The sequence below is a fragment of the Arachis ipaensis genome, chromosome B09 (assembly GCF_000816755.2).
Source record: "Arachis ipaensis cultivar K30076 chromosome B09, Araip1.1, whole genome shotgun sequence".
Taxonomy (NCBI): domain Eukaryota; kingdom Viridiplantae; phylum Streptophyta; class Magnoliopsida; order Fabales; family Fabaceae; genus Arachis; species Arachis ipaensis.
Window position 1 is genome coordinate 1,534,953 of NC_029793.2, and position 11,488 is coordinate 1,546,440.

General features: G+C 35.7%; 2 protein-coding genes across 2 annotated transcripts in view; both read left to right on the forward strand.

The window, feature by feature from the left end:
• Positions 206-11,488, forward strand: part of LOC107614691 (pyrophosphate-energized vacuolar membrane proton pump-like) — a 19,915-nt gene continuing 8,632 nt past the window's right edge. The window contains exons 1-11 of the mRNA XM_021112313.1: positions 206-555; positions 1,926-2,020; positions 2,139-2,248; positions 3,131-3,296; positions 3,434-3,813; positions 4,032-4,118; positions 4,210-4,540; positions 4,758-5,168; positions 5,278-5,337; positions 5,558-5,636; positions 8,754-8,797. Of these exons, the coding sequence (XP_020967972.1) occupies positions 2,145-2,248; positions 3,131-3,296; positions 3,434-3,813; positions 4,032-4,118; positions 4,210-4,540; positions 4,758-5,168; positions 5,278-5,337; positions 5,558-5,636; positions 8,754-8,761 (1,626 nt within the window). The 5' untranslated portion in view covers positions 206-555; positions 1,926-2,020; positions 2,139-2,144 and the 3' untranslated portion in view covers positions 8,762-8,797. The remainder of the gene's footprint in view (positions 556-1,925; positions 2,021-2,138; positions 2,249-3,130; positions 3,297-3,433; positions 3,814-4,031; positions 4,119-4,209; positions 4,541-4,757; positions 5,169-5,277; positions 5,338-5,557; positions 5,637-8,753; positions 8,798-11,488) is intronic.
• LOC107614690 (pyrophosphate-energized vacuolar membrane proton pump-like) overlaps positions 3,440-11,488 on the forward strand; it is a 13,691-nt gene continuing 5,642 nt past the window's right edge. Inside the window, exons 1-8 of the mRNA XM_021112314.1 lie at positions 3,440-3,501; positions 5,917-6,228; positions 6,446-6,532; positions 6,628-6,958; positions 7,175-7,585; positions 7,695-7,754; positions 7,975-8,053; positions 8,754-8,797. Coding sequence (XP_020967973.1) covers positions 3,479-3,501; positions 5,917-6,228; positions 6,446-6,532; positions 6,628-6,958; positions 7,175-7,585; positions 7,695-7,754; positions 7,975-8,053; positions 8,754-8,761 — 1,311 coding nt within the window. The 5' untranslated portion in view covers positions 3,440-3,478 and the 3' untranslated portion in view covers positions 8,762-8,797. The remainder of the gene's footprint in view (positions 3,502-5,916; positions 6,229-6,445; positions 6,533-6,627; positions 6,959-7,174; positions 7,586-7,694; positions 7,755-7,974; positions 8,054-8,753; positions 8,798-11,488) is intronic.

The window sequence follows — 11,488 nt, forward strand, 5'->3', positions numbered from 1 at the left end:
CACACTCTCCATTCTCCAAAATCATTTCCCTCTCTCCCGCCTTAATTTCATTCCATTTCCTCACTCATCCACCGTTCAAATCACTTCAAATCTAATGACACCAAATCCAACGGTCGCAAAACAGGGTACAACATAACGTTCGTAATTTTCACGCACGCCATCATTCTCTCCCCCGCTATAAAACCGCAAGCCTCGCCGCACTCGAGGTCACACTCTCTCCGTGACTTACACTCCATTTCTCTCTGTGTTCCGGCGAACGCCGCTTTACATTTTTCCGGTGAGGTAACCGGCGGAGTTAGGTTTTTTCAGGCGAGAATGGGAGAGGCTATTCTGTCGGAGCTCGCGACGGAGATAGTGATTCCGGTATGCGCCGTCGTCGGGATCGTGTTCTCACTGGTGCAGTGGTTCCTCGTTTCAAAGGTGAAGCTCACACCGCACGCAACGTCGTCTTCGAGCGGTAACAGTAACAACAACAACTCATCGAAGAGGAGGAAGGAATTAACGACCATAGCGTCGTGGTCAAGTGTGCCGACATTCAAAGCGCCATCTCCGAAGGTGAGATCTGAGCTTTTCTTACTAGAGATCTCGTTGTGTCGTCGGTTTATTTTTCTGACGTGTCGTTTTTGGAGCTGAATCTAACGTTGTGTGTTTTGTTTTGTTTTGTTTTTTTTTTGTTTTTCTTATTTGTTCGGTTGAGTAGTTGTGTTAGTAACTTTCCATATTTTTTCTACTGGTTGAAAGTAAAGAAATATTTAGTTAGAAAGAAAGAAATAAAGAGGAAGTAAATAGAAAGGAAAAAAATGAAAGAAAAAAAATTAAATAATTTTTTATTTTTTTAGATGTATTTAAAATAAAAAAAACAAAAAAAAATATTATAAAAAGATAATTTTACTCTTATATTATAAAATATATAAAAAAAATAAAAAAGTAGTATTAGAAATAAAATGAAAAACATTAATTTTTTTCATTTTCTTTTTCAATATTAAAGAAAAAAAAATTAGTTCATCCATTTTTTTCTCTAATTTTCCTCTTCAACCAAACAATAAAAAATAATCATATTATTTCCCATTTTTCTTCTTCCCTGTTCTTTCTTTCCATTTTCTACTCATACAAACACAGCATAAAGCTTTCGAGGCGTCGTCGTTTTTGTTCACACCTTCATTTCATACCCTTTGGATTTTTTCTTTCTATCTCTCCTTGGCTTCGTTTCTCTTCTCTTTCTCTTTCCACAGTGCCTTTTTCTTTTTTTTCTCTTCATTCTCTCTCTTCTGTGTCAACCCAAATTCTAGTCCTTTGCAACTGCAACCGCAACCAAACTAAACAAACCTTCGAGCTCAAACTCTTCCATTCCCTTAGTACCATTCAATCTCATCATGCCTCAAACTAACTGGGAGGCTGATAAGATGTATGATATGTTTCTCACTCTCTCTCTTTCTCTGTTTTTCTTTTTTAACATTTTCGTTTTTTTTTTTCACTGTTTCATGTTTTATCTCTACTTTTTAATTCAGTTTTGAAACATGGGTTTTTTGTCTTACAAATTATTGTGCTTTATTTTTTGTGATTTGGGGTGTTCTTTTTCGATTTGGGTTTGGTTTTGGTTTATCTGTCTCATTTTGGCTCCATTCGTATTGTATTTCGCAAATGTGTGTGAATATTTTGATGGGTATGTTAGGGTTTTCATAACCATGTGGAAGTACAAGGGTGAAATTTTTATTTTTTTTGTTCTTTAACCTGATAAAAATTGTAGCTTCTGGTTGTTGAACTCTTTCATTCTTGGCTGCATTTGGGGCTTGCTGATGATTTTTAGTTACTGGGGTTTTGTGATGTGTTCTGTGATGATATTCGATGTAAAGGTGAAAACTTTGGTTTCTCTCATGGTTGAACTGGCTCATGAAACATGCTCTTTATACTGTGTGAGATTTCAGGTTAGATGTTTACATCCATGATTACCTTGTGAAGAGGGACTTGAAGGCTTCAGCTCAGGCTTTTCAAGCTGGGAAAGTATACTCGGACCCCGTTGGTGAGCTATTTGGAAAATAAAGAAGCTAATTAATGCTTACTTTTTGTCCATTTTATTATCTTTTTACCGGCGATAGAAGTTCATTTTACTAATTTGGTTCCTTGTTTTGCGATTTCAGCTATCGATGCTCCCCGAGGATTTCTATTCGAGTGGTGGTCGGTTTTCTGGGACATATTTATTGCCAGGACTAATGAGAAGCACTCAGAGGTTGCCGCCTCATATATTGAGGTTGAATTGAAAATCGGTTTTCACTGTTTTTTGTGATTTGCATACTACTACTACGCCTAGGTCAGGTGATAATTGCTGGATATTGGTTGATGGAACAACTGAATTGAGATGGATTGGCTGTTGATTAACTTTCACTGTACCAATTCATAAGAACTTTTTTTACATTAAATTGCATGCAACTTCCAAGATTGTGCTTCCTGACCAATAAATTGTTTGATTAGCTGCTTCTAGGTGTAATGCAACTGTCTGGGGAGGTTGGGGTACTTTCTTTAGGTTCAGATTTTAATTTATTGAACACGTTCCTAGAAACATGTTAATCGTTTATCCAAGTTGTTGATCAGATGGTTAGCAGTTTGATATCATGGGTCTGGGCTCAAGTAGTTAGGAATATCAATTAGTAACAATAGCATAAATTTAAGTGATGAAGAGGGGTAGTTGAGAAAGTAGAAGCTGAGACATAGTATTCTCGTTCACAAATCATTGTATTCTCGTTCATAAATCATATACTTTGTCTTGGCATTGTTCTAAACCACACTATTTGACCCCAGACAATATTTTTCAGCATGTGATGATTTATGTACTAGAAAGGGTGGTAATTTAATGGCTTTTGACTTCTCATTTTCACCAGCATAACATAAATGGTTGCTTACAGACAACTTTGAATGCATGCGCATATTTAGGAAAAGAAAAATTGAATAGATGATTAGTAGGCTTCTTGGGTCTCTACATTTTTTATGAGGTGTTTGAACCTGGTATATCTCAACTTCTTAGTTTACTTGTTTAATAATATTTCCCATTTAGCCTTACTTCTCCATTACGTCTCTTGATTTTCCTTCCTTGAAATGAACTGTGATCAATTTATCACTTTTTCTTATTTGATAGGGAAGGTCTTTTTGAGGCTATAACTGGTTATGGCTTGGGTGGATCTTCCATGGCTCTGTTTGGGAGAGTTGGTGGTGGTATCTATACCAAGGCTGCTGATGTTGGTGCTGACCTTGTAGGAAAAGTTGAAAGAAATATCCCCGAGGATGATCCAAGAAACCCTGCTGTAAGTCACATTTCCCCCCTTTCTACTTCCTTTTCCCTGTTCTTCACAGGAAGAATTGATTGAAGGATAATGTAGTTATCTCATCAGTCCTCCCTGTATTTGCTGAAACAATTGATCCATTTTCATGATCTTATCAGGTGAATGCTGACAATGTTGGTGACAATGTTGGAGATATTGCTGGGATGGGCTCTGATCTTTTTGGCTCCTATGCCGAATCATCTTGTGCTTCCCTTGTTGTTGCTTCCATTTCCTCATTTGGAATCGACCACGACTTCACTGCTATGTTGTATCCCCTTCTTGTCAGCTCTGTGGGCATTCTCATCTGTTTGATTACTACTCTCTTTGCAACTGATTTCTTTGAGATCAAAGCCGTCAAGGAAATTGAACCAGCATTGAAAAAGCAGCTTATCATTTCTACAGCACTCATGACTATTGGAATTGCAATTATTAGTTGGCTTGCTCTCCCATCGTCCTTCACTATTTTCAACTTTGGAGCTCAGAAAAAAGTTAAGAGCTGGTACGTTAAGTTTGTTTTAATGTTTTTTTATGGGGAAAAAAATTGTTTGTTGAATTTCTTGGCCTGGTTCTGTATATACATAGTATTGGTTTAGATGATTCCATTAAAAGCTTGTGTCTCTGTTTCTTGATTATATTCTCATATTCCATTTATTTTTGTTATCTTGGATTGTTGATAACGTATTTAATAGAATTGTTTTACATGGTTGACATTTTCAGGCAGTTATTCCTATGTGTGGCCGTAGGACTCTGGGCTGGACTTATTATAGGGTTTGTCACGGAATATTATACAAGCAATGCTTACAGGTAGCTGAATGCTGAGTTTCTGACGTGCCTTACTATATTTCGTTTATAGATGTGTAATGCCCTTAACTTCCTTTTTGTGATTGACTTTCAGCCCTGTACAAGATGTTGCTGATTCCTGCCGGACTGGAGCTGCAACCAATGTCATCTTTGGCCTTGCGCTAGGATACAAGTCTGTCATTATTCCTATTTTTGCCATTGCCATAAGTATCTTCGTAAGTTTCAGTTTTGCTGCAATGTATGGAATTGCTGTGGCTGCCCTTGGAATGCTTAGTACTATTGCTACTGGATTGGCTATTGATGCCTATGGACCTATCAGTGACAATGCTGGAGGCATTGCTGAAATGGCTGGAATGAGCCATCGTATCCGCGAGAGAACTGATGCACTGGATGCTGCTGGCAACACAACTGCTGCCATTGGCAAGGTAATTTGAAGCTTTTAGAGTGGTTGCATACAATTCAGCCTATATTTTTGTTCAAATGACTATGGCGTTACATCTATGCTAAAATATAGATTAGTATCTATAGCCATGGTTAAAAAATATTCTAATGTTATTGATTACTTCTTATCCTCTGGTCATTTTCATCATGATTATGAGCCCAAAGTTACACCTGAGTTGTGTTCTGTTCTTCCATCACTAGGGATTCGCCATTGGATCTGCTGCTCTGGTATCTTTGGCCCTATTCGGTGCCTTTGTCAGCAGAGCAGGAATTTCAACTGTTGATGTCTTGACTCCCAAGGTCTTTATTGGACTCTTAGTTGGCGCCATGCTCCCCTACTGGTTCTCTGCCATGACCATGAAGAGTGTAGGAAGTGCAGCTTTGAAGATGGTTGAGGAAGTTCTCAGGCAGTTCAACACCATTCCAGGACTCATGGAGGGTCACGCCAAGCCTGATTATGCCACATGCGTCAAGATTTCCACTGATGCATCCATCAAGGATATGATTCCTCCAGGTGCCCTTGTCATGCTTACACCACTCATTGTCGGTACCTTCTTTGGTGTGGAAACTCTCTCAGGCGTTCTTGCAGGTGCTCTTGTTTCTGGTGTGCAGGTAATATCAGTTACTAAGACTGCATTATGTGAAGTTCAGTTGGAAGTATTGTGTTCCAACATTCCTGTCAAGTTTTCTGAATCTTTGTTCTTTTGAATTGTTTTTTCAGATTGCAATATCAGCATCAAACACGGGTGGTGCCTGGGATAATGCTAAGAAGTACATTGAGGTAAAGATTTTTGAACTGGAACATTTTTGAGAGTGCTTTTTTCTTTTCTTTTTTTTTTCCTATTATGGAATTGTCATTGTGTTTCTTCATTTGATGATGAAATTCGCTGTCAATTTCTTATTTCAGGCCGGTGGATCTGAGCATGCTAGGACCTTGGGACCAAAGGACCAGCATCTTCTTTTCCACTGTGTTCTCATCTTCTCTTCTTTTGCCAATGCAGGACCATCTAAAGATAGGTCCTCTAGCCACCCCCAGGATAACCACCTCCTCGTCATCATTAACTTGCCACCGTGACCTTGGTTAGTCGCTCTGATCTTAATTTGTGTCGTGATTGTATAATGTATAACTGATTTGTTCATTCAATATTCAATTTTTCATAGATAAGTAGTGTTAGATTTTAATCTATGAATTGAAGTCCTGATATTTTTGTACAATTTGTTTACTTTCATAACTTTGAGATGATGGTTATACTGCTTTTTGTGGTATTGAAATCATCCCTGCTTGTATTTATCTAGCTGTAGAAATTCTGCGAATTGAATCACTTTTGCATTGTTTGTGTATTCTATGAATTGAATTCTCCTATGCTGAATCATCTTGTGCTGCCCTTGTTGTTGCTTCCATTTCCTCATTTGGAATCGACCATGACTTCACTGCCATGTTGTATCCCCTACTTGTCAGCTCTGTGGGCATTCTCATCTGTTTGATTACTACTCTCTTTGCAACTGATTTCTTTGAGATCAAAGCCGTCAAGGAAATTGAACCAGCATTGAAAAAGCAGCTTATCATTTCTACAGCACTCATGACTGTTGGAATTGCAATTATTAGTTGGCTTGCTCTCCCATCGACCTTCACTATTTTCAACTTTGGAGCTCAGAAAGAAGTTAAGAGCTGGTACGTTAAGTTTGTTTTAATGTTTTTTTATGGGAAAAAATTGTTTGTTGAATTTCTTGGCCTGGTTTTGTATATACATAGTATTGCTTTAGATTATTCCATTAAAACCTCGTGTCTCCGTTTCTTGATTATATTCCCATATTTCATTTATTTTTGTTATCTTGGATTGTTGATAACGTTTTTAATAGAGTTGTTTTTACATGGTTGACATTTTCAGGCAGTTATTCCTATGTGTGGCCGTAGGACTCTGGGCTGGACTTATTATAGGGTTTGTCACGGAATATTATACAAGCAATGCTTACAGGTAGCTGAATGCTGAGTTTCTGACGTGCCTTACTATATTTCATTTATAGATAGATGTGTAATGCCCTTAACTTCCTTTTTGTGATTGACTTTCAGCCCTGTACAAGATGTTGCTGATTCCTGCCGGACTGGAGCTGCAACCAATGTCATCTTTGGCCTTGCGCTAGGATACAAGTCTGTCATTATTCCTATTTTTGCCATTGCCATAAGTATCTTCGTAAGTTTCAGTTTTGCTGCAATGTATGGAATTGCTGTGGCTGCCCTTGGAATGCTTAGTACTATTGCTACTGGATTGGCTATTGATGCCTATGGACCTATCAGTGACAATGCTGGAGGCATTGCTGAAATGGCTGGAATGAGCCATCGTATCCGCGAGAGAACTGATGCACTTGATGCTGCTGGCAACACAACTGCTGCCATTGGCAAGGTAATTTGAAGCTTTTAGAGTGGTTGCATACATTCAGCCTATATTTTTGTTCAAATGACTATGGCGTTACATCTATGCTAAAATATAGATTAGTATCTATAGCCATGGTTAAAAAATATTCTAATGTTATTGATTACTTCTTATCCTCTGGTCATTTTCATCATGATTATGAGCCCAAAGTTACACCTGAGTTGTGTTCTGTTCTTCCATCACTAGGGATTCGCCATTGGATCTGCTGCTCTGGTATCTTTGGCCCTATTCGGTGCCTTTGTCAGCAGAGCAGGAATTTCAACTGTTGATGTCTTGACTCCCAAGGTCTTTATTGGACTCTTAGTTGGCGCCATGCTCCCCTACTGGTTCTCTGCCATGACCATGAAGAGTGTAGGAAGTGCAGCTTTGAAGATGGTTGAGGAAGTTCTCAGGCAGTTCAACACCATTCCAGGACTCATGGAGGGTCACGCCAAGCCTGATTATGCCACATGCGTCAAGATTTCCACTGATGCATCCATCAAGGATATGATTCCTCCAGGTGCCCTTGTCATGCTTACACCACTCATTGTCGGTACCTTCTTTGGTGTGGAAACTCTCTCAGGCGTTCTTGCAGGTGCTCTTGTTTCTGGTGTGCAGGTAATATCAGTTACTAAGACTGCATTATGTGAAGTTCAGTTGGAAGTATTGTGTTCCAACATTCCTGTCAAGTTTTCTGAATCTTTGTTCTTTTGAATTGTTTTTTCAGATTGCAATATCAGCATCAAACACGGGTGGTGCCTGGGATAATGCTAAGAAGTACATTGAGGTAAAGATTTTTGAACTGGAACATTTTTGAGAGTGCTTTTTTCTTTTCTTTTTTTTTTCCTATTATGGAATTGTCATTGTGTTTCTTCATTTGATGATGAAATTCGCTGTCAATTTCTTATTTCAGGCCGGTGGATCTGAGCATGCTAGGACCTTGGGACCAAAGGACCAGCATCTTCTTTTCCACTGTGTTCTCATCTTCTCTTCTTTTGCCAATGCAGGACCATCTAAAGATAGGTCCTCTAGCCACCCCCAGGATAACCACCTCCTCGTCATCATTAACTTGCCACCGTGACCTTGGTTAGTCGCTCTGATCTTAATTTGTGTCGTGATTGTATAATGTATAACTGATTTGTTCATTCAATATTCAATTTTTCATAGATAAGTAGTGTTAGATTTTAAATTGAAGATTGAAGTCCTGATATTTTTGTACAATTTGTTTACTTTCATAACTTTGAGATGATGGTTATACTGCTTTTTGTGGTATTGCCCTGCTTGTTGCTTGTATTTATCTAGCTGTAGAAATTCTGCGAATTGAATCACTTTTGCATTGTTTGTGTATTCTATGAATTGAATTTGCGAGACCATCAATAATGTTTATAATGTTTTGAAAGGACAAGATAGCAGAAAGTGAAATCTACCTATAATATTGGTTCTCACTATTGGTCTTCTAAAGTAATAGTATTATAGAATAATTATTATTTGCTTAATGTTTGACTAATGTTATCTGTATTAAACTTAAAGCAGTATGAGTATTTTTTTATTATCAAAATTTTTCAATTTTTGTATACTAGATTATTAATTAATACTACATTTCTTGCAAGGTTTATTGAAAGGATTCAATAATGTTTTGAAAGGACAAGATAGCAGAAAGTGAAATCTACCTATAATATTGGTTCTCACTATTGGTCTTCTAAAGTAATAGTATTATAGAATAATTATTATTTGCTTAATGTTTGACTAATGTTATCTCTATCTGTTGTATTAAACTTTTTTTCAGTTCCTTGAAAAAAAACTGAAGGACAAGATGGCGCTGAGTTTCAGGTTAGTTTGTCTAAACTTATCTTTTTTATTTTAGAATTGTGTTTAGTTCGTTTGTATATAATGTGTCTTAATTCATGCAAATTTAATATATGTATATAAAAAAATGTTGTCGTAATTGTTTGTGAAATTTTGTTTTATCAAGGGGTAAGTATTGTTTTGATTCCTAATGTTGGGATGAGAATCGAAACCGTCCCTCATCTAATTTTCGATTTGGAATTGTCCTTACGATTTTTTTCGTATTAAAATCATCTTTATAATTTTTTTCGGACAAAAATATCCTTTCCTATTACTGGCACATTTACTTCCACCACTAACACCAACACCACCACCACCAAGAATAACATGAACAATACAAATTCAACAAATTAGGAGTCAGGAATTCAACAAATAAACACAAATTCAACAAATTCAAAAACTAAATCAACACAAGTAGAAACAGAAAGCAGAAAATTCAACAAGAAGCACAAATTCAACGATGGAGAAGCAGAAGCAGTGACTCAAGCACAAAGCTGAAAATTCAACAAGAAAGAGAAGCAAAAGCAGAAAATTAAAGCACAAAGCCAAATCAATAGAGAAGTACAGTCAAATCAGAAATTCAAAGCACAAAGAAGCAGATGCAAGCGGCGTTGCAGGACCACCGGCAGCTTGTGGGCGGCGGAGCGACGGCGACTAGGTAGATCAGCATGCATCAACGGCGGCGACGCACTTGACAGATGGGTAGATCGGTAGCTTGGGCTCCCCTTCCCGGCGTTCTTTTTTTATTTTTTTTTTTAAATTTTATATTATTTTTATTAAAATATGGGTACTTTAGGAATAAAAAAATTAATAAAAAAGGACGATTTTAATACGTAGAAAAACATTAAAGACGATTCTAAATCGAAAATTAGATGAAGGACGGTTTCGATTCTTACCTCTCAACATTAGGGACCAAAACAATACTCCCTTTTTATTAAATATATTGGATGTTAGAAGTTGCTGTTGCTAATAAATAAGGATTGGAATTTTATATTTTGAATTGTAAGTATGAAATTGATCTACATGCAAGATTAAGATTAGATAAAGGCTAATATCATTTTATTTGAAAATTTAGGACCAAAAACCTAAAATGGATTTGACACAAATGGACACCATCAATTTCTAATTTGATGAGTACTAACAAGACAAACATGCTGTTGAGCTTTTTTTAATAACTTTGTACAAAGATTTGGATTTTTATGAGTTACACTATTTCTATATAAAGAGGTAAGATTCAAAATGAAAAATTCTAAAGTCCAACTCCTTGCATATTTACACCTTATAAACATTAAAAGGAATCATCTCGCGTGTTAAAAGATCCATCTCTATTAATTCAAATTTTTCAGTTTCAATTTTCTTTCACATTCTATACGATTTCTGTACGGTTTACGGGATATTTTTCTATAACTGCCGTCTGTCCATGATAATTTTCACCTATTTTTTATAATAAAATTTTTCCCGTATTTCGTGGATGATTTTACTTTTACGGCCAACTATCAAAATAATGTGGTTATTCTTAGATGCTCTAGTTGGACCACGGTACATAACACCTATATAATAAAATAAAATAAAATTTAGTATCATAAAAATACGAAATAAATTTTATATAATATTATACTTACAGGTTTTAAACTATTAAATTCAGGTGTAGCAATGATGTCAGCAACAACTGGTTGAGTCTCCAATGTGTCTCATATACTCTTTACAGATTGAAAAGTATAAAACTTATATTCAGGTTACATAAATAAATATAACATATAAGAATTAAAAAAAATAAAAAAAATATATTACCAGTTAAACTTAATTTATTTTATTATAATAAATAAAAAATTCTATTAAATTAATAATAATATCTCATTAAATTATACTTTTCTATTGATTGTATTTAGTTGCTTTCTGCCAACAAATAGACAATTTTCTCAGTTATACATCTATTGTCCAATGCATAATAAAGAGCATGACGAGCATTTAATGCAAAACCTCCATGTGGACTAAGAGAAAATCCACATACCAACCTCGAAACTAGAGTTCTCCTTACTCTCTCGTATTCTTCATTCCTCAAAAAATTGTTAATCATAAATTGTTAATCATGTCTGTGGAGAGATGGTGATTTCTTTTTGTTCATTGAGTTTATCTTTTAAATTAAAGGTAGCATCTATAAGACCAGCAACCGACATAGCCCAACAAATATCTAAATAAAAAATTTTTTAGCACTCAATAAATTATTTATTGATTTTTTATAAAATAATTTATTGAATGCTAAATAATTTTTTTAATTTAGGAATTTGTTGTGCTACGTCGGTAGCAGGTCTTATAGAGATTACCTTTAATATAAAAGATAAATTCAATGATCAAGAAGAAATCACTATCTCTCCACACATTAACAATTTTTTGAGGGACAAAGAACATGAGATGGGGAGTTTTGCATTAAGTGATCGTCATCCTCTCTATTGAACGTTGGACAATAGATGTGTAACTGAAAGAAGCTGTCCATTTGTAGATAGAAAGCAACCAAATATAATCAATAGAAAGGTATAATTTAGTGGAATATTATTATTAATTTAATAAAATTTTTTATTCATTATAGTAAAATAAATTGAGTTTAACTGGTAATATATTTTTTTTCTTTTTTTCTTAATTCTTATATGTTATATTTATTTATAAAGCTTAAAAATA